Genomic DNA, 27329 nt, shown 5'->3' with positions numbered 1-27329 from the left:
CACTTTCTTGTGTTTTCTGTCAACGGAATATTGAACAAATATTTAACCCTGCTGCACGTTTAACTATCACAAATTCTTACTGTCCCGTTGAGTTCAGTCATTTAAAAAAAATGAAATTTTACAAACATTTGTCAGACTCATTGAACCCAAGTTTTATATGAGAACTGATTGTTTAAATTTATTTACCAATTTTTTTAAAGTGCTTTGAGGACCATATAATACAACTAATACACATGTAAAAGTGTTCGGTTCATTCACCTGTTCTCCAGCGGCAGACGGTGACGTGGGGACGAGGAGGTCAGAACGTCTTGGCTGGAGACAATAGGAGTAGTGATTTCCAGATCTGGTTCATCAGTAAATAATCCAGTTTTCACTTTTTTGCCACTGAGGCGTTAACTTGGGACGTCAGCGGCAAAGACCCCTCAGTTTACTGAGCCAAGTGTTTTTAACTCTGCAGATTGAACAGGAGCAGTTGTAATATTGATCACTGCTTCCTGTGAGCAGTTTTTCAGTGAAAAAAAAACGTCTTGAGCATCAAGGATAAAGATGTTGATCAGTTATTCAATAAACACAGAATATAGTAGTTAATATAATGGAACCGTCTCTGGTTCTGCATGCCTGAGCCTGGTTGTGCAGAAAGTTTCAGGTTTTCAATACGTATGTTTCTCATTAAACCCGATTACGTCTTGGAAATTAAAGGAATTGGCTTTTTATGTCCAATCATGTCACAGTTGTGAAAAAAATAAATAAAAAATAGGCTGCCACAGAATTATAAATGCAATGATGCAAGCATTTTAACATAATGGAACAATTACTTGTAATAAAGAACACAAAAGTTGAAACAAAAAAAACAAGCAAGGAAGAGTTCAGTCCGAGACTTGGTAATTAAAGTAATCTCTTTAATTTTAAGTTTTTTGTAGGAAAGAACAAACGTGACTAAAAATCTGTACAATATGTAAAAAAAAAAAAAAAAAAACCAACTCACACACTACAAATAAAAAAATACAGTTTCAAGGTACAAATCCAAGTGTTGTGGACTGTGCGGTAGAAATGCTGAACTCCCTGATAAAGACTGGATTGTCTGCGTGGTCACGGAGGCCCTCGGTGGTCTGCAGCGCCGCCGCCTCAAACACACATCCTGGTCCTTTGACGCCCTGGAAATCTACACGACACACTGTGCAGCTTCATCCGGCTGAGGTGAGGGTCGGACGTCACTCCAGCTTCCTCTGTGGTCACAGTGCTTCACTCTGATTCTCTACTTCCACTGAAACACACACACACACACATACACACACACACACACACACACACACATACACACACACACACACACACACACACATTAATACACGCGACTCATGAGGAACGCTGCCGATTCTGTTTTATGAATGCTGCTGCCTGCTTCTGTTTCATTCCCACCTTTTCCAAACCGTTTTACTTCTTCTTGCCTCCCATGGTCAAGTTTTCACTTTTCTTCTTCTGCACCTGAGAGGAGCACAGCATGTTAATGACCTCTGGGTGCACACACACACACACACACACACACACACACACACACACACACACACACACACACACACACACACACACACACACACACACACACACACACACACACACACACACACACACACACACACACACACACACAGTCCAACCTCATTCATGGCGTCGTCGATCTGCTTCAGCTCTTCATATCGGTCTCTTGACTCTCGGAGCGGCTGCACCATCGCTTCCTCGATCTGAGGGAACAGCTGGTGCGCACACACACACACACACACACACACACACACACACACACACACACACACACACACACACACACACACACACACAGTGTGAAGTTAACATTAACAGTGAGCAGGAAGCTAATGCCTCCACTGTGCTTAAAGAGGTGTTGAGTCAAAGCTCCTGCATCTGCCGACGGACCGACAGAAGCCAAATACAAGTGATGCAGATTTTGTTCAGCATGTAAACTATTGAAATCACAGCATGACTGGCATTGAAAAAAACAATTAAGTAGGTAACGTTGTTTTGCTTTAAAAAGCTGCATTTGAGGCAATAAACCTTAAATACAACGTTTTTGGACCAAGGACATCCGTGTCAAATGGTTGAAAAGCTTTATGATTTGAACAACTTTCTCTGTTTGATCATGTGCGTGTCTGGAGTTTCCTCCAACAGAGTTCCAGTTTGTTCACTTGACTTTGTTGTGTGTTTCTAAGGTTTGATTTCCAGAGTTCAGGACTGATGGAAATGAGGACAAACCAGAGACCTGGGTCAAAGAGACACAGACAAGCTTACGCCCTTTGATTTGGACGGAATCGGTCCACTGACTCACACACAGCTTGGTTTTCACACAGGAAACTGTAGCACATGAGGTGATGAAGCTCCTCCCACTTTGCAGGTGTGCCGTCTCCTTACCTTCATCACAGTTTCAAACATGGGGATGAGGACGAACTTGATGAAGCCAATCTGGGCGGTGGGCTTAGTGACCTTTTCTCTGTCCATGAACGGAGCCACTGGAAGACCCTCAGTCTTTTCTCTGTCACTCTGACACACACACGCACACACACATTTCATTAAAAACAGTTCCCTGCCTGTACTTGAATATTAAGGCCGGGCGTGACGCCCACCTGCATGAAGTACTCCTCCAGCAGACAGTCCACCCAGGGCTCGGCCACCTCCATGGGACGCACCTCGTTGGAGATGTCGCAGCACTTGATGAGCACCATCTTCAGCTGGAAGTCAGCACAGCGGCACACAGGTCAGATCAGCATGAGCTGACTAGTTCTGATGTGAAGTCACACAACCGTGTGTGTGTGTGTGTGTGTGTGTGTTAGCTGGAAGGTGTGTGCAGGACAGTTTGAGAAAACATCTTCACTCCGCCATGAAGTGTGTATTCGGTGAGGTGTGCTCACACAGGTGACGTGCTCTTCGTCCGAGTAGTCGAAGCTGTCCACTTTCTGCTTGAAGGAGTCGAGGATCTCGCCGTGTCGCGCCATGTCTGTGGCCAGGATCAGTGTGATGGTTCCCTGTGACACCGACACAACAGATGGACGAGGATTTGTCAGGCTGAGGAGGTCTGAGTTTGTTCCTCCTCTATCTGAGTGTGTGTTCCTCTGCTCTGGGTCTCTTTGGACTGGAGGTGGCTGGAGCCACGGTGCTCTGGTTTCTTTCCTCTGTCCCTGGTGTCTCCTGTCTGTGTTTGTTTGTCCCTTACTGTTGGGCGTGGCTGTCCACTCCCCCTCTGCTGTTCCTCCTGCGCTGCCTCCAGTGCTCGTCAGATCGCCCGTTTCCCCCACAGTCATAACAACTCTGCCCATGAAGATTTTGAAGAATATTTTTTGCCAGCTTTGTGTCTCCTGTGCTTCATGTCAGGTCTCCTGTCATAAGCCAGCCTCTCTCTTCCCCAACACGTCTGTTCTTCATGCGGCGGCGATAAACACAGAGGGTCATATAATAACTATAATTACGAGGTGGCCTGCAGGCTGACGCACGATCCTCCGTACACCTGATCCACAACGCTGAGGTCAGACGAGAAACCCTCGGGTAGGACCCACCACCCACCTGTCTGATCTGTTTGAAGGCCTCGGGATCGAAGTTGGAGAAGATGTTGCAGTCGGGCTGGGAGAAGATCTGGAAGGCCACAGCACAGTGATGGTTCTCCAGAGGGGAGATGTCGTTGTAGCGAACAGCCAGCTCGGTCCTGGCATTCACCTGATACCTGGAGGGAGAGAGAGAGAGAGAGAGAGAGAGAGAGAGAGAGAGAGACATGAATGATGCAGCAGCCAGCACAATATGAGGAGACGGTTGGAATGAAGATCAGGACAGATATAAACAGATATCCACGAGGACAAATGTAGTGACACGAGATCGGAGGACGTAAACGTTTGCTGGATAAACAAACGGATGGAAACGAAGCACACGTGCAGTGAAGGAGCAGAGGATGTTCACGGACAAAAAGAAGACAAGCCGACTGTCTTACGTGTTATTGTATCCAGGGTGATCGAGGTCGTGACACACGGCAGCAGTCATGAGGATCAGGATGTCCACCTGGGTAAACTTCTCCTACAGACACAATAACAACTGCATCAGTAAAGTGTGTGTGTGTGTGTGTGTGTGTGTGTGTGTGTGTGTGTGTGTGTGTGTGTGTGTGTGTGTGTGTGTGTGTGTGTGTGACAGGTTGTTAGTAAACTGTTTCTCCAGATGTTTCATAATGAGCCATCAGGCCTGTGATAATTGAATCTCTGGTGAATCGTCGTCCCTGACAACAGAGCGAAGACAGACACTCCCCGCTCCTCTTCATCGACCACGCTGACTCCCAGGAGCTCTCACCGCTTTCAGTGCAACAGCACTTCAATCTGGAGGAAACAACCCCGATGATGATGATGATGATGAGTGTATAAAGTCATGTGTGTGTACTGATGAGAGTGAAGCTGCCTCATGGTAAGCCTGATAACAAATTGCAAACACTGGATGCTGTATTGACTTGACTTTGTGTTTGCACGAGGAGGTTTCCTCGGGGGTTAAGTGACGCCTCTGGACTGCGATCGTGGCGCTCCGTCTCACTGTTTCTGAGGGGAAACGAGTGGAAGATGGCGGCATGGTGGATGCTGAATGTCAGCACTGAGAAATTAGAGGCTCCCTGAAGACTGACTCTATCAAACAGGCTTCCACGGTTTTAATTAGAAACACAGGATAAAGTTGACCTGAGGAGCTGCAGATGGAATAAGAATAAGATAAAGACACTCATTCAATCATTCACTCCATCCAGTGAGAGTCCTAGATGCAGTTTCTGCCTCGTTGGTGTTTCGCCGGGGAAACGGAAGCTGGTGAGGATGTGAAGGACTGATTACCTGGAGGCTGCAGAGGCAGATCATGCTGTACATCATCTGGGTGACACAGAAACAGTGGCGGAAGTTATGGAAGGGATTGTTCCTGTAGTTGTCATGAATGCTCAGCTAGAAAAAGAGGGAGAGAGAAGATCACATGTGGTTCCGGAAGTAGAACCAGCACAGTTAGGTGGTTCCTTAGATTCTGCCCCGGACTCACCAGCCATCTCTTGAGTGTGATCGGGTTGATGTTGAAGTCTTTGACCAGCCGCAGGTCATGGTACATGTGTTCCAGACAGGTCAGCATCTGGAGGAACAGACCAGTCTCGACATTCAATAGGAAGTCACTTTTCTTTCTTTTAACCGGATTTAACTCCTTGGTTTGAATTTGGTGGAACACGTAACTTGAACAGTATAGATGTACTTTAAACAACACATCAATAAAGAACCATTGGAAGTCTGAAATATCCAACAACAAATCCTAATGATGTATTTGAATTATTGTGTTTGTTGTAACGTTTCTATTGAAGAAATGAGAGTAAAAGCTCAATCATCTGCAGTGTTTTATATAAAATGCTTGTAAATTGAAAGAAATTCTCTTTTAGTCAAAACATTGGGATTGAATCACTAAATCCAACCAACCCCCACAACCATAGCTGAATGAGTATGAGCTGAACCAGCGTGGTTGGTTTGGTGCTGGAGCTCAATACATGTTACTGACACACAAAATGAGTTAATGAGTCTCACCTCATTGGGTTCCCACTGCCAGGCGTCGAATCCCGGCAGTCTGAGAGCTTCTACGGTCTCCTTAGACAGGTGGTACTGTCACCCAGCAGAGAGAGGGGGATAGGATAGAATAGAATAGAATAGAATAGAATAGAATAGAATAGAACAGAAAATACTATTAATCCTTGAAGGAAATTGTGTTACAGTGTAAGTAAATATTAATACGTACATGGCTTAACGGTGACTAAAATAAGCATAGGAGAATAAAACACAACCAAAACAATATTCTAAAGGAAGAGTTATACAGTCTGATGTCCACAGGACGTTAGGATCTCCTGGGACTCTGTAGAGCACCGTGGTGGTACGAGTCTGTCACTGAAGGTTCTCCTGCTGCTGACCAGGACATCATGGAGGGAGTGAGAGACATTTGACCTTCTTGATAATCACTTGGTCCAATTTATTGTCATTTTGAACCCCCAGGTTCTTATCGTCCACCACAATGTCCACACTGTCCCCCTGGATGGAGACAGGGGACAGTGTGGACATGGTCTTCATGCCACTGCAGCATCGCTGAGTTCTGAACCGGGCGACTGCACAAGGCAGCATGCGTCTTGTGCAGATGAGAAGGTCTTACCTTAGGATAGGAAGGAACGTCTCTATAAGGAGTCAGCTTCTTATTGTCCTCCAGGAAATTGCTGAAAAGAAAGAAAAAAAAAAACACTTTAAGTTTCAAAAATGAAAAACATTTCTGTTACTCACACCTAAGCAGCATTTTGTTATTTGTTGCTATTGTTCTTTTCCTCTTTCAGCATTTGTAGATACATGAAATATTGAGGAGATGATCAATCATTTTGAGAGGAGCTGGCGTAGAGCCACTAGAGGAGCTGCAGAGCCACATGTGGCTACAAAGTGCAGGTTACTTCTGTTGACACACAATAAAGCCCAAACACACGTTAACTCAAGAGTGTGAAGGGAAAAGAGACGTCAGTTAGTTTGTCTCATGATTCATAATTCCAAACGTTTTCACCGTGCGCCTGCATTGTGAAATAAATAATAGGATACAGCACTGTTTATACATAGAGAGAGAGAGAGAGAGAGAGAGAGAGAGAGAGAGAGAGAGAGAGAGAGAGCGAGAGAGGCTTATCAAAGGTCAGATAATGAGGTTTATGTCCCACTGACATTCTGCATTTATTGCACATTGTCTCTTCTGTATTGAGTTCAGAAGAAAGAAAGTACCTGAATTCAGTCTGATCAGTTCCATTAATTGAGCGTTGAAACATAACGTCTATTAACATTCGGTAAACCAGAAGCAGCTCTCGACAAAAAGTCCTAATAATGCCCAGCCGTTCCTCGGTGCTTCTCCACTGTGTTATTCTGCATTATCTGCTGAATCTGTGGTGTTTATGAGACAGTTCAGGAGCCACCGAGGAAAAAGATTACTTGTGTCTGTGACCTGTCACCTGTTGTTCCTGGATACCATTTCCTCGCGAAGCTTCTTGATGTCGTTGCGACATTTCTCAATCTCCACCACCTTCATGCCCTCCACTGTGAACACACAGGACCGTGTGTTTTTAATAATAAAATGGAATAACAACACGGCCAATCAGACAGTAAAAAGAACAAGTTATGGATTGGTGCAGAAGGACGCCGACGTTTCTTCACTTTTTGGTGCCTGAGCCACATTCATAGGTAGATGGTGAAATCAGTTGACTGTTTGCATGTTATAGATAAAGTTAACGACACCTTTAATCATATTTCAGCTCATCAGATCATAAACACAAACAAAAGACAGGAGCATGACTCCACGCTTCTGATTTTACAGTGATAATTTGTAGATTTTAAAGCAATAGAGTTTACCGTACAACAACAGTGACCAGTCACAATCCCACAGAAACTGCATTGAGGATTGTTGATGGAGAATGTTGGATTTGTTTTCTCCGTAGTTATATATATATATATAGATTTGAAAATATAAAGTGTGTAGAGATTAAAATGTCATAATTAGCGTTTTACAGATAAAACACAGCTGCATGCTTCTAACTCAAAGACGTCACAGATCAATAGGAGCATTTGAATGAGGGATTGTTGTATTATTTCTTGTGTTCTCCACGCAGTGACTGGATGGAGCTCTGCACATCCACAAGCACGAATGAAAATGTGACACCATGGAGTCGGATTCATGTAGGAAGTTATCAAATATATCAGCGTTACAACAAAACAAATCTGGACAAAGAAAGGAAAAAAAAAAGAGATCACAACATAAGAGAGGATCTGTCACAAAGTCAAACCTGTGGAAAACAAAATCTTTTTAGACTTTATCTCAGCATAAAATCCATTATAAAATTCATGGGGACCCAGATGAGAAAAATGCTTAACATCAGCATGTCTCAGCCCTTCATTTAAAACTGGTTAAAAACAGAAAGACTCTAGTATTATAGATCCGCTTCCGTGTGTGTGTGTGTGTGTGTGTGTGTGTGTGTGTGTGTGTGTGTGTGTGTGTGTGTGTGTGTGTGTGTGTGTGTGTGTGTGTGTGTGTGTGTGTGTGTGTGTGTGTGTGCCTTTATAAATCCACCTCTGCCTCGTCAAACAGAACAGCTCTCCAGTTTCCATCAGAAAAGGTGACCATGGTGACCAAAGTGATGAGAGGATGGAGGTCTGTGTGGGCGCCACGCTGTCGCTATAGCAACCAGGTATCCAAGCACTTTCAATGCTTGTGTGAAGTCACTGAGCATCACATGTTGAGCTATAACTCCGATGCAGAGAAAGGCCACTGGGACGAGACAATACAACGTACCGGGGGCCGCTGTGGCACGGTCGGAATCAAACCTGCAACCTTCCCAGTCGGAAGGTTGCAGATTCTAATCCCCATTTCCACCTGTCCCCGTGTCCTTGAACCCCAAATCACTCCCAGTGGATGGACTAAGCACCTCTCATGGCAGCTTCCTTCATTCGGGTGCGAATGGGTCGATCTGATTACCAATGAAAAGCGATTTGGGGACTGCACAAGCATTTCAAAAGCGCTTTTTAGGTCAAATCCATTTCTTATTTACTCAATAGGAGTGTGTTCCTGGATGCTAAGAGAGTTTGACACCTGACGGGAAACTCTGGTTGAGAGAACAGCTTGAGGCAACTATCACAACACATTAACTATCATGAAATCAATGAAAACTTCATCTCACAATCCGCTGGCAAAACAATGACTTTATAATGTGTGAACTAAATATCTAAATGAGTGACCTTCCACAGGGAGTTATACAGTGGGGACTAAAACCTGTGCCACCTCACCACAACCTCCACGGGACTCTGTCCAGCCACCACAGCGATCAGCTATCAACACAGGCGGAGCTGTGAGCTGTGAATTTATCTCTTGTGTGCTTTAATTTGAAATATTATTAACATTATTGCATGCTTTAAATTTCTATTGTTCTAATCTATTATCAAAAATGTTGTTTCGGTGCAGAACAAGTGCGAAAAACATTTTTATGGCACATTAGGCCGTGTATAATTGACAAATAAAGGACTTGACCGGGCTCTGAGGTGTATGATGGGAATAAATAAAAAGAGTTTTATCCTGTTTAACTGTAACCGTTTGGCTCCAGTGGATTAACAGTCAGATTAGTTTTTTTTTATTCTGAGATTACTTTTTTAAGAAACCCTGCTTCTGACCTTCTGACCACGATAAATACATGTGGTTATGTTGACATTCGGTGACATGGTTGCAAATAAGGTAATAAATAATAATGCAGAAATGGAGCGAGACGAGTTTTAACAAAAGACCCGACATGGGCAGCGCTTCTGTCAGTTTCCATAGTAACATGAGTTTATGTCAGGAGGAGGAAAGAGAACTCTCCTCCATCTCAGGAAACATTCCTCCATTCCTTCGCTGTTTTACTGGATGAATATTTTACGAGGCAGGCGTGAACGATAATACTAATAGATTTATTTGACCACTGATGGACTCACAGTCCACACACCGAGACTGAACTTTCTCTTTCAGTGGAGCCGTGCTCGGAAAGGATGTAATGATTGCTAAACAATCACTGATTAAATGTTCCTGTGGTTATTAAAAGACAAAAACAGTACGGTGTGCATTGTAAATGGAATAAGGAAGGCAGCGCAGAGTCTATTATCACAACACATCTGATAGACTTTTATAGCTTTTTATCTGAAAACAAAATGGCACATCTGCAGCGAGCGCCGGCTTGGCCTGCAGCAGCTCAGCATGGCAATTAATGCAAGTCCACGTCGGTACACTGATAAAGACTAGAGGAGAAGCAAAGGACAGCGGTGATGTAAGTGTGAAAAAATAACAGAATATTACATGGACCCGAGGTGAGCAGCCTCCAGGTGTGCAGACTCCCACTTATCTAATCAGGCTCTCGTAAAGCGTGGAGGGACACAGGTTCACCAAACATGCACTGAAGGCATGCAGTCAGTCCACATTCATCCATTCACACCATGTGGAAGAGTGAACACATGCACGCCACCACCACATATTGAGTTCTTCCCCTTCGGGAGCTGGAAGTCATGGTTGTTGTGAGAGTGTACTGGTCCGTGCAGTGACGAGGACGGACTTACGCTCCACTCTCTTCTCCAACATGGCGAGACGGTTGGTGACCTCAGTCTTCAGCTCATTGATCTTGAAAGCTCTGCAGACAGAGGAGGAGAGATCAGCGCTGCGCCGCAACAAACGAGCAGCTCATCGATACGCGACGCTGACGCTTCTTGGGTCCAATGGTAATCGGATACAACTAACTAACCGGCTGCGACTTTGTTGTTTTCAGTCATTTTTGCGGATTTCTGTCCTTCCGTCTCCAGGATTGACGTTATGTCGTAAATAATGATCTGTCTAGTGCAGCAGGACTCATTTATCTACAGTTCAGTCGGTCTTTTTCAATCTGTGCATCGCGCATGTTGACATCACAGAGATGAGAAATTTGCAGCCCAGATGGAAAATTGTGTTCTTCTTCTACATAATGTTAAAATAACTCCAAACACCTCCGAACAGACCGTTAATCCAACCAACTGAGGTTGTTTTTTTTCCATGAGATGAGACGATGCTCTCACACACACACACACATGCTGTCTGCTGTACCCGCATGTTTCTCAGTACAGGAGAGGGTGGCAGAAGGACTCCTGCATTCTTAGTGATTGCACCTCCTTCACCAGCAGACCTCAGAAAGCACATCGAATCAAGGAGGATAGCTGCAGAGGATAATTTGTACTTTTCGGCCTTTCATCAAGATGAAATGTCACTTCCAGTACTGCCTGGTTAATCCACTCTCATAACTGCAAAGTTTTATCCGCCATTTAAAACAACAATCACGATAAAGTCGGGATCTACGGGAGAAAAATCCAGCGCCGCCGACTCTAAAGCCAAACCGGATTTCTGCTCAATCTACCTTTCAAATCTCCAGAAGCTCAACAAACTAACAAGAAAGGTGTTTCAGACAAAGCGACCCCCCAAAGATAATGGCCCTACATCTATCTAAAGATAAATCAAGGAGTTACTGTAGGGAATCACATGCAGGAGCAGCCAGCAGACGTGAGGATCAGAACATGTATGAACGGGAGTGAAAGATCCTCGACGCTTCAAGGACGTAAACAAACAGGCGAGAGACTCTTTTGTTTAAACCTTCAACAGTTGTGCTGCCACACGGCCCGATACCAGCGCATGAAACCTGAACACCTCCCGGAACTCCTCCATGCTCTGTATTCTATCTTTAAAAAATAAAAAAATTTAAGGAAAAATGAATGTTTAAAGAAAGCAATAGTCCCCCGTAGCCCAGTTACATCAAAATGTGTTGATCCATTAACGGCTTCCTGTGTTTTATCTGTGGTATTTACTCCCTTGACTCCCCTGAACACCCCCGTCCCTCACATCCAAAGTGTGAATGTGTGTCTGAACAGTTTCTATTGAATCAGCTCCATAACAATGAGGGATGTTGGTGAATAACATACACTGATGTCAGAGCTGTGTTATTCTGTGGACAGTTCAGTTTTGGTAGATGTTCCTCTGGTGATTCTGATGACTCGGCTCTTGTTAGACAGAATTCCTTGGAATCAATTAAAGTGAATCTGGAAGTCTTACAAGGACAAAACAAAGGTGTGTAATCTGACACGCGGTGCAATGAAAAAGTAATAAAATGAAGAAAAAAACCTATAAAATGACTCGGAGGACACTTTTGCAAAACATAATCAAGTGTTGTTTTTGTGCTTTTTAATGCATCTGCAGACTCCTGTCCTCCACATACATTCCCAAATTTAGTTTAGTTTTTTTTATTGACAAAAGAAAAAAAATCTAAACAATTCAAATCAATATAATAGAAAACGTCTGAATGAAGAGGAGCAGAAAGAAGAATAAACAAATGCAATGTGCCTCTTTATATCAACACTAAAAACAAACAACAAACAAACCGAATGACTGTGGAGTGTGAAATGAGCCTGAAGCCCGAGATCAGCCACTAAAACTGTATATGGATATTTAATACAATCCAGACTTTTGTTGTATGACTGCAGCATTTTGTACTAAAAAACAAATAAAAAAAAAAGAACCATATTCCACTGCTATGACGTTTTCATTTCACTGCCCAGATTTAGATCAAACAGGCTGAAATAAACTCAGTTTAACACTCTAGAGCGAGAGCTCGCTCCGTAATGTGTGACTATTAAAAAACAAAACCTTTAAGACCAATGTCATAGAAAAATATATTGCTTTAGAATAAACACCAGGAATTTTAATAATATGATCAATGATAGTAATAATAACAAAAACTAAATATAGCATATATTACATTATTGGTACAAACATATAAATGTGCAAATGTTTAATCTACAAGTATTTAAGAGTATTTGTAATATGTTGTGTATACTTGTGTGAATGAAATGAATTATTATGTTTTCTCTTTATCTATGAAGCTCGAGTTTAGAGTCTGACGTCTGGCGGTCTTCCTACATCTTGTTTTTGATTTGTCAACAAGGTGAGGTGAAATAAGTGTTTAACTTCAGTCTGAACCCTTTTGGTCGGTAAAACTGTCAACCTAAGGATGAAGAACTGCTCTTGCTTATTTTATTTTGTTGACCACTGACCGAAGAAATAAAAGAACAAAAAGAACAACAATAGAAAAACAGGTCTGCAGATTTTAGGACCAAAAGTTCTTAAGCGCTTTTAAACATGTTTAACATTCAACAAGATGAGATCACAGCTCATAAAGTTCAGCTATTGCTATAAATACAAACACAGTATCTTCGGGTTCATTTATGACGTTTCACAACTACAATTTAGAAGATGGATTTAGTTTACTCTTTTCAGCCACGTTGATTCTTTTAGTTGTTTTAAAAAACAATGTATATAAGTTTTGAGCTATTTTCACCATTTCATGGCAGTTTTACTTTTTTCCTCAGTCATTTTTAATTTTTTTTGAAAGCAGCAAGTTGTCACGTAAACTCAATGAGTGAAACTCTATTATCCTGCGAGACTTTATCCCTTCATCTGGATGTGATCGAGGTCACCTTACCACTCGGAGACTTTGTAAACTCAACATTTCCCGGCTGAAGCGAGACGCAGCAGGAGTCTCTATCTATTCAACCCTTCATTTAAAATGGAACATTCAGACCTTCAACTGGAAGATCAAAGTCTTTTCGGAGGAAATAATATCAACATATTAATGTATTGTTAATAATAAAGTATTATACAAATATAAATATATATTCTTTGTATAATAAATGATAAAAAACGAATACAATGTTCATTCCCATATAGTTCAGCGAAAGCTTCGTGGAGCCAACTTGTGGCTGCAGAGATTTCTCTCCTGACGTGTTGATTGTTTTTTCTTTCAAAGCACTAAACTATTTTCAACATTTCACCCAGCAAGGCAGCTTGTTTTAATAACGAGGATACAAAAAGCATGGATAAACAGATTAACAGTGAGAATGTGAAGAGGTTCAGCCGTCCACTTACCTTGAAAACTGCTCTGCAACTTGTGTCAGTACATTCTGAAAGAGTTCCTCTTTATCTGAGGAGGGAACAAGCATGGGGCTGTTACACACACACAAACACACACACACACACACACACACACACACACACACACACACACACACACACACACACACACACACACACACACACACACACACGGATGTGGCTACAAACAGAGGTTACATAAGCAAATCACCAAAGCAGTAGGTGACAGAGGCGGAAAAGTGAGAAGAGGAAAATAAGCCGTCTTTTCCTCGACTCCCACCATCAGAGGGGCCGAAACAGTGTCAAGCAGCTTGTCCTCGTTCGCTGACAGGGAACCAGCTGCACACGTAAATAATGTCCAGAGCGAAGTTCAAAGCCACAAGACAATAAACTCTGAGCTCTGAGAAACTATAAAACCAAGAGAAGACAGTGTGATATCATTCTACATGAGCGCATCGACCAATCAGTGCACAGAGTTCTATACACACACACACACACACACGCGCGCACGGACAAACTTTATTGCGCAATTACTAATTTTAAGGAAATATAACACTTTAGAAATGGTATCTGTATATATGTAATGAAGCTTTTTTTTTTTTAACACTCCCAACACAAACTCCTGTTCCTCTGGATCACACAGCAGCTGCAGAGCATCGGTGCAATGAGGCTCAAACATGAGCAGCTGACGGACGTGAGGACGAAAACAGAGGGAAGTTTGAAGTTTGAAGACCGTGGGATGCAAGCGTGGGAATGAGCACGGCAGTGTGTAAAACACGAACAAAGCGTTTGCACATCATCCAGGAATTCAAGTGTTTTCTATCACTTCAATACACACAAGCAAACTGTGGCGGCACACAGAAGGAGAGACGTAGAGTGTCTCAGCCTATGAGATCCTCTGTGGCGCATTTTAAAGTGATGAGTGGCTGCAGCTCACTGCTCATCCCCCACCATGATCACCAGCCTCATCTGAGGGTACATCTGACTGTATATCTGACTGTATATGTGAGTGTATACGTATCTGAGTGTATGTGATTGTATATCTGAGTGTCGGTCACAGTGTAGGTCTGATGTGGTCTCAGGAACTCACCAGCAAGTTGCCCACCAGTCAGTGGCACTACTCGATACGGCGTCCTTATAAAGAGACAATATAAAGAGAAGACACACACACACACACCCGCACACACGCGCACACGCACACGCACACGCACACGCACACGCACACACACACACACACGCACACACGCACACACAGCTTATGTTAGGGACAGAGATAGAAGAGACAGAAATAAATGTTGTGAAGGTATTTATCTGTGTTTTTAAAGTACAATAAACTCATCCTGGTATTTATTAACTGGAGCAGGGAGACGGACACACATCATGTTCACAAGGAAGAGAACGGTCAGGTGATGTTTGTCAAATGAAGGTTCAGATTTTACCCGGAGATAAGATAAACAAGCGCGCACACACAAATAGCACACACGTGAACGCACACTAAAGTGACATTCCCACTGCTTTGTGTGCACAGCGGCAGGCCACCCATGCCGCAGGACTGTGCTGCTGTGGATTTAGAGCTGACAAGATATTTCCAGCAGTCCCGATGAAATGTTAAGTGACTTCGGTCCACAACTGAAAGGATGAACGTTATCGGCATCATTTCCACCCTGACATGACAGACCCTCATTAGCTCCTCTCTCTCACTGCTAATGAGCAGCTGCGAGCCACGTCCTCCTCCTCCAGTGGCTGTACTGATGGAGGAAAGCATCTCCGTCTCCATGGAAACCGGCGTGTTTGAGTCAGAGGATAAAACAGCTCGACATGCTTGGCCAGAGTCGCAGCTGCAAGAGGCTCTAAGACGCGGTCAAAGACAAAGGAGCACGAAGAGGCTTTTCACCACATCACAACATGCAGAGGGAGGACGATTCACAATTCACCACGAGGACGTCAAGATTTCAGCATAAGTTTACTTATGAGAGTAAACTAAGTCCAGGACATGAATCACTGACAGATCTATGCTCTGGTCTGAACAGTTCGACCTGGACTGGGGCGAACTCTGGACGTCCTGTGTTGTTCTGAGCTCTGTTAGAGAAGCAGTCCGATGATAAACCATGTCACATACAGGCAGGATTTAGTTTTATAAAGGAAATTAATCCAGAACCTCAGTCTTTGTCTCAGAGGCTGTGAGTCTGTGTAAAGACACACGTGGTTTGTCACTGGAGCTTTTTCTTACAGGGAAATTACAGACAACGAGAAGAGTTTTCTAACCAGGGAGAACAATTAATGCTCACTTTATTAACATTATCCCATGTTGATGTCAAATGATTGCGTCTCTGGAATAAATGAGACGATATGAGTATTTTTAAGTGGGCCTGGGAATTCTTATGCTTTAGCTGCTGTACAGGACTCAATTAAAGTCCTTTATGTTTTTTAGATTCAGATTGAAGTTACAATCCTGTGAATGAAGTCAGAAGAAACAAAGAAAGACATCAAGTTGGGTTATTTTCTGGATGGACCTAATATTTTTCTATAGTCTAAAAACTGTGTGTGTGTGTGTGTGTGTGTGTGTGTGTGTGTGTGTGTGTGTGTGTGTGTGTGTGTGTGTGTGTGTGTGTGTGTGTGTGTGTGTGTGTGACCGAGTGTGTGTGACTGAGTGAGTGTGTGTGTGACCGAGTGTGTGTGACTGAGTGAATGTGTGTGTGACCGAGTGTGTGTGACTGAGTGAATGTGACTGAGTGAATGTGTGTGTGACCGAGTGTGTGTGACCGAGTGCGTGTGACCGAGTGAGTGTGACTGAGTGTGTGTGTGACCGAGTGTGTGTGAGACTGAGTGAATGTGTGTGTGACCGAGTGTGTGTGACTGAGTGAATGTGTGTGTGACCGAGTGTGTGTGACTGAGTGAATGTGTGTGTGACCGAGTGTGTGTGACCGAGTGCGTGTGACCGAGTGAGTGTGACTGAGTGTGTGTGTGACCGAGTGTGTGTGAGACTGAGTGAATGTGTGTGTGACCGAGTGTGTGTGACCGAGTGTGTGTGACTGAGTGAATGTGTGTGTGACCGAGTGTGTGTGACCAAGTGAGTGTGACTGAGTGAGTGTGTGTGTGACCGAGTGTGTGTGACCGAGTGTGTGTGACCGAGTGTGTGTGACTGAGTGAATGTGTGTGTGACCGAGTGTGTGTGACTGAGTGAATGTGTGTGTGACCGAGTGTGTGTGACTGAGTGAATGTGTGTGTGACCGAGTGTGTGTGACCGAGTGAGTGTGACTGAGTGAATGTGTGTGTGACCAAGTGAATGTGTGTGTGACTGAGTGAGTTGTGCATTCACTCTAAATGACGGAAAAGAAGCGCTGCAGCTCAAAGAAGAGACAGATTCCATTAAATTGTGACACAATCAATGTTCTCATGAATAAAGATGTTGAGTTCGACTCGGTATTGAAGGTGAAATATTTCTGAACATGCTTTGAATGAAAACAAAATTACAGACTTTAACGTCAGAAGAGAAAGAAAGAAGCTGCTCTGAGGTCAGTTTAGTCTTTCTGCATCGCAACACCCCGAGTCCTGAGTGAATGAGGACTTCTTGGTTGCCACGTACTCCTGACAACACAAAGACTGTATTGTTAGTTGTGTTTTACTGTCGTGCAGCAGCCTCCCAGTGTTGGTCTAAACCTCTGCTGTGAGGCCGTTACATCGAAATCCAACCCCGGACAAGAAGAGCGGACACGGGGAAGGTTTGACGTGTTTCAGAGGAGATTGTGCCGCATTTGAATCTATGAGGAGGAATAATTGAGGAAACAAAGAGGAAAGTAGAGCTACACTCGGTAGACCGCATAGATTCACCAACGCCACATTTGTTTAAGGAACCGAGTTAGCATGGCTAGCATGATAGCCGTTAGCTCATATCGATGCTAACTAGCCTGTCAGGTAGCAACATCTGTGTGAAACACTGATCAGGGAGCGTCTCCGTGCCAACAGACGCTGATCTCCTTTGATTTCCTCCACGAGGTGCCTCTCTCATCCGCTTTGTATGGGAAATGTTTTTTGCAGTCTTTTGGGATTTATTCGGGAACGGTTAGCCGTGAATGTCCCAAAATCTGCTTGATTGTTCCTTGGATGGTGACAAATCATCCCTGAAGATTCCATGCGATTCGAGTGAATATTTTTTGAGATAACTTGGTGAAAAATATACATGCAAACCAATAAATAAATAAATATTTACACGCAGTCGAAAACATAACCTTCCCGCGACTTTTGTTGGTGAAGCTAACGAACACATCCTTCCTCAGGTAAAACACAAGCTGCATTAAAATCAGCTAAATCACAGATGAACAGATGTGGAAGATGTTAGAGTTGAGTGAATCGGAGGAGGCGCCCTACCTCTCCGTGTTGTGCGGCATGGTGGGGTCGATGGACACCATGGCTCCAGAGGAATCCAGCAGGGACAGATTGGTGTTCCTGTGAACAACAAGAGGGCCGTTACCGTCCAACAGAGTCGATCATGCGAGAAAACAATATAAAACAAAAACACTATTAACTTGTCGCAATGCCATCGCTTTTCAATGTGTGGCAAATTAAAGCTGTTCCTTTTAAATCTGCAGTAAAGATTAAAAATATAGAGCAGGAGCGTCAAACTCCGGTCCAATAATTGTGTTTTGATGTGTGTGCGTGTGTGCATACCTTGGTACACCCAGAGCTGTGCAGAATAGCTCCTTAATGTCACAGGGGCTGCAGAATCTACTGAAGACCACCTGAGAGAGAACGACACACGTCACTGAGGCGGCGCCATGAAACCTCCTCTTGTGATCAAATCGTTGATCCACTATAAGAGTGAGTCCTCTGCATATTTTCTCAATGAATATGTGTGTCGATAAGCCATTGACCGCAATGACTGCAATCAACAAAAACCTCCTGCTTAAGGTGAGTCTCAGTGTGTGTGGTGTGTGGTGTGTGTGTGTGTGTGGTGTGTGGTGTGTGTGTGTTTTTACTGCTGATCACATAAGAGATAGCTGCTCTGTTTCTCCAAAGACATTTATTCTATGTGTTTTTGTCCATTCTGCTGACGAAGCGGCTTCACTTCCCTACTGAGGACTCCTTTTAGCGCCTCACAATAATAATAAAAAAAAAAAAAACATTATGTGTCAGTGAATGTGTCACATACTAAATACCTCCTGCTTTCTAATTATGTTGTACACAACATCATGTGCGAATAACCACGTTGTTAGAACTGAGAAAGCAGGGTGGCCTCATGCTGGGGGTCTAATGCTGCGTTAAGACAGGAACTAACCCACTGAGAGGAAGAACATCATTTAGCACGTCTCACAATCCAACACTGGAAGGTGGACTGACACCTGACTGGTCAATGGGCCCAAACACAGAGGATCCTGGACTGCATCTTAGCCCCGCCCCCTAATGCAAGGCAACACGACACTGACGGCGAGCCAGAGACGTCCAACGTCCCACCTGCTGCGTAGCTTCACCAAGTCTCACAGGAAGGTCGGGCGAAAGCTAATCCTGGTACAGGCGCAGGATTAGGCTACAGGTACTGGGTACCTGTTACCAGTTACCAGTTACCAGTTACCAGGTCTGCAGCCACGCGCAGACGACATCTGCACAGACATCAGACCATCACATCTTTTGTGTGGGTGGAGCCTCAATTGCAGAATAACCACGGTGGGTCACTGAAGTTCCAGTACATCAGGCTGATAACTACACCCAGCAGTCAACTCAAAGCTGATTACAGTGAAATGTCTGTACCTTTGGAATTCAGAAACAGAAAGAACAGACTACAAGAAACACCGAATGTTAGTAACCTGTAGTGAAACATGCGAGAGTGAGAAAGGAAAGCAGCTCAGTGTCGTTCCTCCAGGAGTCTTAAAGGGGACATATCATGCTAAATCCACTTTTTTAGCCCTTAAATACATTTTGTTGTATATTTAGAGTGTTTAGAAGTACAGAAAAGTTCAAAGTAGTCTCTTCAGGTGCTCCGTTGATATCTTTATATTCTGTTTTGGTCATATTTTGCGATCCGTTTCGATTTTTCTATTCTCTATTACGTTTTTTGAACTATTACGTCACAGTATTCCCGGCGGAACTGCCAAATTAGGACATCGACATTTCGAGCAATCCGCCATTTTTGTTTCTCGCTGCGATTTTGTAGTCCAACCGAAGTTACGAGAGGACAAGTCGAAATGTTTGGTTGTTGGATGTAGTAACCCACAAGCTTCGTTACACCGTCTCCCAGCATCAGAACCTTTTCGAAGTGCCTGGTTGAGTTTTATTTTTCACAGAAATGTACCCACATCTGTGGGTAAGGTCATTTTTGTGTGCGCGAAGCACTTTAAGGACGACTGCTTCAGCAACCTCCGCCAGTATAAAGAAGGATTTGCCGAAAGACTTGGTCTGATTGAGCGGTCAGTTCCTTCTATCTATGGAGACGACGAACAGAGCACTTCGGTAAGCTGTATATAACGCTAAAAAGTGTGATGATAAGACGTCCCTGTCATTGTTTTGTTAGCATTATCAGTTGCACCGTCTTCATATGTTAGCGCTGTGTGCTCGTTTTAGATTATAATGTAACTTCTGTGTTAAATAGTCGTTGTAATACAGGCAGTATTGTAGTAGTGGGCATGGATGGAGAAGTTAGTGTAAATATAGTAACACACCATTGCGTTACATCCATATGAAGACGTTGTTCTGTAGGTGCATCATGGTCATTTTCATCTCGCTCCGCCGGGTCCGACTCTGGCTCCAACATGTATGGCTGGATGGACAAATCTTCCCTTGTTGACATTTTGTAAATAATGTGTGAATATAAAGTTTCTGCGCCGCTAGATAATTGTATCTGTTCTATCAAACTACAAAGATGGCCGAACAGGGTGGCGTTGAACCGAGTATCACCTCTGCAACCTGGAGAGGAGGCGGGGTATGAAGTGTCTCATTTGCATTTGAAGAGACCGCCCCAAAACGAGTTGCTCTCAGAAGCACATCAGAAAAGGGGTTGAAAAGGGGCCTGTGGAGCTATAATAATGAGGAATTCAGACCCAAGCATTGCAGTTCCGCGTTGTATAGACCACAACTGTATGATTTATATGTAAAAAGGAAGGATTTAAAAGCATGATATGTCTCCTTTAACCTACAGCAGCTAAACTAGAAAATGGTCCAGGAGGGCTTGAACCAGTTCTAACTGTAAGCTCTATGAAATAGAAAAGTCTTCAGCTTAACCTTCACAATAGAGACTGTGTCAGCATCCTTAACTGAAACTGGTTCCACATGAGGAGCCTGATGGCTGAAAGCTCCGTCTCTTCATCCTACTTTTAGAAAAACCTAGGAACCTCCAGTAAGCCAGCACTCTGAGAACCAAGTGTTCTTCTGGGTAGATTTGGGACTAACAGCTCTTTAAGATACTATGGAGCCTGGTTGTTAAGAGTTTCATAGGTTAAAAGAAAGATTTTTAATTCTATTATTATAATATTTTTGCTATTCGGACACCCTGAAAATAGGGAGTTACAATAATCCACTCTGGAAGTAATAAATGTATGGATGCCCCTACTGTTCTGACAAGTTCCCGCTTGAGTTCCTGCACCACGATTGTTACTGCAGCATATCAGAAGTTGTAAAAGTACATTTCCTGCATCGCTCAAATGGCCTTTAATCCCCCCCAACAGCCACTAGGCGGGGCCATACGCGTCCTTTAAGGGGATCGTTTCGAGAAAACAGAACTTTTGCACCTGGCTGAGGTATACCCTGCATTTATGGCCCCACTTATCAATCGGAGCAATCCCAATTCTCAACGGCTTTCTCTGAGCAGATGGTGCCGCAGGCCGCCGACCCTCCACCGCACAACACAAAACCACACAACACACTATTTAACCTGTCGGTACACTCGGTAAAACTCATTTCTTTACATCTTCCGGACATCTTGTCCACATGGCACAGTTCTGCTCTCTGCTCCAGACTCACTGCAGCAGAACGAGGAGCGACCAGGATTCTGACTTCCCGCACCACAGGTCAACTTTCAGTCTGCATCCACACAGCTGCTGCACACGATTCACGCTTCTGTTCGTCCTCTTTTCAGTCCACACACTTCACACACAGCTCAATAACACACAGTCGTGAGCAAAGCACGGTTTATTACGACGCAACAGCTTTTTTAATTTGACGTATTGCCCTTGTTGACGGGATGCCACCAGTCAGAAAGTAAGAGCAGAAACTGATTCTTCGTCTCGGTGAGGATCCAGCAGGTTGCACACTAACATGAACCATTTCCAGAGACTCGGCAGCAAATCTGCAGGTCCAACCCGTCCAAAAACAATCTGCATGAAGAGGTTTAAAAGGCAACACTAACAACAAAAAGCCTCCTGGGTCATAACTACATGTCCTCTGAAGAAGCCTTTTTATATTCAGTGACTTCTGGTTAATTCCATTTAATTGAAGTGGATGTACCGGAGGAGAAGAGAGGCCTCATACAAGATCCAACATGGCGGCTATTTGCAGCAAATACCAACAATGTGGAGTCGAACTGTGTTAAACTCATTTCAGGGGCCAGAAAAGGTCCAATGAATCAAACCAAGCTGATGATTAATTGATGCAAAGAAGCATAAACACACTTGTTTTCTTTAAACCTGAGCAAGTTGACATTGTAAAAGAGCATTTTCAAAGATACACAGATATTATGCCTCCTAAATAAAGTTTTGTGTGTGTGTGTGTGTGTGTGTGTGTGTGTGTGTGTGTGTGTGTGTGTGTGTGTCAGCCTGTCACAGGTGAAGGAGACAGACAGATGGAGGACAGCTTCACGAACAGACACGCAACTATTTATTCATATTCGTATGTTCACACTGCCACACTTTTGCTGCGTCCATTAAAACACACCCAACGGTCCACTGTGGCCGTCCCGGGGTCCGCTCCCTGAGCGTGACGCTTGACTCAGATATTGCCAAGCGGGATGAGTCCAGCCCCGTCCACTTCGCCCTGACACGAACGTGAGACCAGTGAGCGCCGCACTGGTTTCCACATCAACAGCTGGAGCAACCGGCCTCAAATGGGATCGACAGATGGAAATGACACGTCGGGTGAATGGAAATGCGAAGCAGTGAAGTGCCTTATGTGATGTGAAACCAGCGACACGGCCTACCTCATCCTGCATTTAAAAACACTCCAGGGTTCTCAGAGAGGTCCGGAGTGATTTGAATAACAAACCCTCCTTTACTATTATTAGTTTGCTGCCCTTATGTGCAGCACCCACATCACGCACACAACATCTGACCCGATCATGACACCCTGGGCCACACAAGCATCAGATCCTTTGTTCTACTGCAAAGAACAAATAGACTGTGGACATTTATTCCTTCGACAAGAGGAGCGGAAGCTTCAATTTACTAGAAAATAAGTACAAATTTGAACACATTGTTAGAATCCAATTAGCATTTTAAACACTGCCTCCTGGTGCACAATGTAGTGCTCGCTCTCTCTCTCTCTCTCTCTCTCCCTCTCTCTCTCTCTCGCTCCTCTGCAGTGTCACTACAGCTTTAATTTGAGGGAGACAAATGGTGGTGCAGTGGTTCACGCTCTTGCCTCACAACAAGAAGGCCCCAGGTTCAAGTACCAGCCGGGTCGTTCTGTGTGGAGTTTGTGTGTGTGTGTGTGTGTGTGTGTGTGTGGGTTGTTCTTCAGTCCTAAAAACGTGCACTTGTGGGTCCCTGACCAAGAACCTGGAGCAACACCAGCTCCCCCCCGAGCGCTGCAATGTGTGGCTGCTACCAACGGGTCACTTCAGTAAAAACAATTCCCCTCTGGAAACTCATAATTGTAAATAAAATAATAATACAAATGTATAAAAGAGTTTAAAGAGCTGGCTTTCAATTCAATTTTTTTTCTCAATGGACTTAAAAATGACTGCAGACATCAGATATATAGTCAAAACTGCAACTTTATTGCTGTGATTGTCCTCGGAGTTAAAATGCAAATAAACAATCCCAAAATTAAAAGTAAATCAGGCTCCGTCATTCAACAAATTCAAGCCTTAACGAGGTTTAAGCAAACAACGGAAACCCACAAGGAATGGTAGAAGGGAATGCGAACAATGCCAAAAAACTGTGTGTGGGGGTAATTTGCAAAATACAAATATTTTTTAGCTGCAATTTCGATAAATTGATTGAAATGATTTTTTGCCCAGTTCATCCAGTAAAATGTGTCTCCTGCAACACTGCCTTTAACTTCAGCAAATGTTGAGCTTCTAAAGTCTCCTCTGTGTGAGATGAGCGGGATTAAATCCAAATGAAGACAAATCCCTGAGGAAAATCTTCATTTTAATTGATTTACTTTGATTTAGATCCTGCTGCTTTACCCGGAGCTTTGAGGCGCGCACAGAAACTACTGGAAAGTGATGATGGAAACCCAAAACCGATTTTTAAAAATTGCTAAACAAGGTCATGGAGCTAAAATCACAAACGCTGCTGAATAGAAAAACTGCAAAATGATTGAAACGGGCTTTAAACGGTAAAAGAGCTAAAACATTTAATATGCACCTTTTTACTGTGCAGCTGTGAAAAGTGTCAGACCACTTCTTTCACACTGAGTTTCACAGGAATCCGACTGCTGCTGCTGCTGCTGCAGAGGATTTTAGTCCTCATGGTGGATGTTTTTCAAGCTCAACAATTCTGTGACCCTGAACTCAATAAACTGAGGAAATGGATGAAAGTCCTTCAGCAGCGGAGGATTCATCCTACAGACGAACTGGCTGTAAATATTACAGGCACAGATCGGCCTTGACATCAGGACTGCACCATACTGCTTAAATAATTATGATTATTATTATTAGTTATCAGAACATGTAGTTTTTGCAGATGTAAATATGTCTGGCTGGTGGGTGGGGGGGGGGGGGGGGGGGGGGGTCTCCATGTTCTCCCCCAGGGCTCACCTGCCATATGAAAGTTTCTGTGCCTGACAGCTTTCATGGTTTAGAGAATGTTTATGAAATTGATTTAATCTGACCAGTTCAACAGAACCAGTAAACTTGATTTTATTCCCATTAGTTAAGAACTACACTGTGTAATATAGATTTAAAGACATAGTACATGCAAATGTTCACATGTTGGTTTGTTAAGCTGAATTTCAGGGTAAAAGAAACCTTCGATTCAAACGGGTGTGTTTTTAATTGTCAGGATTGTTATGACGATAAGCTGTGGATGGGGATTTTTTGTGCGAATGACAATCAAAATGTGTTGAATATTGTGTGTGTGTGTGTGTGTGTGTGTGTGTGTGTGTGTGTGTGTGTGTGTGTGTGTGTGTGTGTGTGTGTGTGTGTGTGTGTGTGTGTGTGTGTGTGTGTGTGTGTGTGTGTGTGTACACTAGAGTGGAGAACTCGGGTTACTCTTTAACCTGCAGCCTTCAGACCCATCCACACTCAGCTGTGAAATACTGCTCTGTGTCCACACCGTCGCTGTTTAAACACTCGGTGTATGAAGAGGTGAAAACACACACCACTCACACTCATCCGATCCGTTCCACATATAAACACTGAAGCATCAGTCGCTGAAAGAACCTAAAGAATCTAAACTTCTCTATTGTGAAGCAGATCCTCCAGTCTGATTCACAGCTAAACACTGAGGAAGATGATGATCCACTGAAACACCTGGTGATGATGATGATGATGCTTTACCATGTACTTAGTCATTACACACACACACACACACACACACACACACACACACACACACACACACACACACACACACACACACACACACACACACACACACACACACACACACACACACACACACACACACACACACTTGTCCATATCAGTATTCATTAAAACAACTTTAAAATGGTAATTAAATATTCATTAGATAGATATTTCCTTCGTGTGTGTGTGTGTGTGTGTGTGTGTGTGTGTGTGTGTGTGTGTGTGTGTGTGTGTGTGTGTGTGTGTGTGTGTGTGTGTGTGTGTGTGTCACCTTCTGAATTCTACCGTCCACGTCCAGGTAAATGACCCGGTAGGAGGACGAAGCGGAGCCCATCCTCCCCCCCGCTGTGTGCCCGACCTCAGTGCGTCGCTGAGCGGGTCCGAGGACTCCGGTCCCCCGGGGCTCCGGTCCTCCGGGGCTCCGGTCCTCCGCTCCGTTCAAACTCCTGCTCCCTGACCCGGGGAGTCAGTGGTCCGCCGGCATCCCGTCAGGCCAGTTCGTGAAGCTCACTGGGGCGGACAGGTGCGGACGGGTCCGGCGTCCTGCGGCTGTGTCCCGCACTCTGTCCCCGCATCTCTTAAAGCCTCCGTCCGCACGCGCCCCCGCACACTTCCTCAGCCCGCGCGCGCTCCCCGCTGACAGGCGCGCTCCCGTCGTGCCCGACGCGCACACGGGAAATGACAAGTCACTAGTTTTTGTGTGGATTTTACAGAACTGATGCATTTATCGCATTTAGGTGCAATGATTAAAAACTGTTAACATGTTAAACAACGTCTATAACCTTTTTAACAACAAATTTAACTGTTTAAGTAAACTAAACTGTTTAAGCCTATTTAATTTTAATCCATTTTAGTCACAGAGCTCATCCATTACAACTTCTTATTCATCAGTTTCTATCCACATATCAAACACGTAAACCAGAAGATTCTTTCCATGTTGACTGAAACTATTTGTCTTTTTTTTGGATCTGTTCAGGCTTTTCTTTTGGAGGTGATTTAAAACTCAATGTTCATCAGATAAAGGCGGCGTGCACGTGAAGCAGAATTTATCTACCAAGCTATTGATTGTCGTAATTTTAGTGTCAAATTTTCCAACTCAAGGTGCGAGATGAGAGCCTCTTTAAAGAAATGTTGCTGTGCAACAAAATAAAATCATAAATGTTTGCGTGTTGATCTGTGAAAACGTCATAATGCCGATACAGAGGGGCTGTAGAGCCATGTTAGGCCCCAGGGATGTGGTTTTCAGAGCCTGCAATAAAGAATTTGTCAAATTGGCTGTAACATCTCCACCAACGAGACACATGAGTGGTTTTCTGCTGTTCCAGAACCAGGGTGGTGCTTTCTGTGATCCAGCCCAGTCATTGTCTTGTTTCAGAGGCTGGCATCTCTTTTTGGGGGATTATATAATAATCCTGGCATCACTGCATCGGGGCCTCTGGCATTCACTGGAACTGAGATCGACCACAGATTTAAACCCGGTTTCCTCCCAGTCGATGTTTACCAGGCACGTCCGACTGGGAGGAGGCCCAGAGGTCAATCCAGGACTTGTCGGACGGACTAGATCTCTGATTTATTCTGGGAGCAACCTGCAGTCCAACCTGGATGGCTGGAGGAAGTCAGGGGTACAGAGATGTCTGGGCTTAGAGGGGAATGAACATGGGTGGATTGACAGATTACCAAAGGTGGCGATACATACATCATTTAACGGGTTGATTGGATTACTCTATCACACAACAGCTGATTGTATGAGTGACAAGTGTCTTTATTCAGATGATCCCTCCTCCACACAGGTCGGCCCTGTGTAGGGCTCAGTGTAAGTCAGAGTAAGGAGCACAGTTTCTGTGTGATGGATGCCACAGTTAATAAACCTCAAGCAATCACAGTGCTTTGTAACTCCTCGACAAGCTGATCATTTAGGGATTTTTTTAAACATGGCAGAATTATTTGGCTCGCTACACCCATTGAGCTGATCGCATGTATTAATTCAGACACATTCTCACACCCCAATGGAGGCAGCCGCAAGGAACAAACCACCAATCTGATATCAAAGACCAAAACCGTCTTTGATTCCTGATGGCCTTAAAGACGCTGACGTCAACAGAAATGTTCTCAAGTCACAAGCTCCTAC

General features: G+C 43.9%; 1 protein-coding gene across 2 annotated transcripts; it reads right to left on the bottom strand.

Annotated features, from left to right (window-relative positions):
* Positions 1-867: 867 nt before the first annotated feature.
* On the bottom strand, positions 868-25831 carry pde9aa (phosphodiesterase 9aa). Of its 2 annotated transcripts, XM_080477966.1 has the most exons (19): positions 25473-25831; positions 18193-18263; positions 17893-17970; positions 14615-14658; positions 13519-13573; positions 10137-10207; positions 7019-7103; positions 6193-6253; positions 5580-5654; positions 5053-5139; positions 4857-4961; positions 3986-4068; positions 3568-3724; positions 2919-3032; positions 2634-2738; positions 2422-2550; positions 1659-1754; positions 1420-1485; positions 868-1264 (listed from the first exon to the last, which is right to left on the bottom strand). In XM_080477966.1, exons 1-18 carry the CDS (start codon positions 25533-25535, stop codon positions 1435-1437), a joined length of 1530 nt encoding a protein of 509 aa, XP_080334092.1. In that variant the 5' UTR covers positions 25536-25831; the 3' UTR covers positions 868-1264; positions 1420-1434. The 2 variants fall into 2 exon arrangements, with proteins under 2 accessions (XP_080334092.1, XP_080334093.1); XM_080477967.1 differs by lacking the exons at positions 14615-14658; positions 17893-17970; positions 18193-18263; positions 25473-25831 and adding an exon at positions 13736-13851.
* Between the last annotated feature and the right edge of the window lie 1498 nt (positions 25832-27329).

This window comes from Lipophrys pholis (assembly GCF_963383615.2).
Source record: "Lipophrys pholis genome assembly, chromosome: 13".
Taxonomy (NCBI): domain Eukaryota; kingdom Metazoa; phylum Chordata; class Actinopteri; order Blenniiformes; family Blenniidae; genus Lipophrys; species Lipophrys pholis.
Note: the sequence above shows the minus strand (reverse complement) of the source record. Positions and strands in the feature narration are given on the sequence as shown.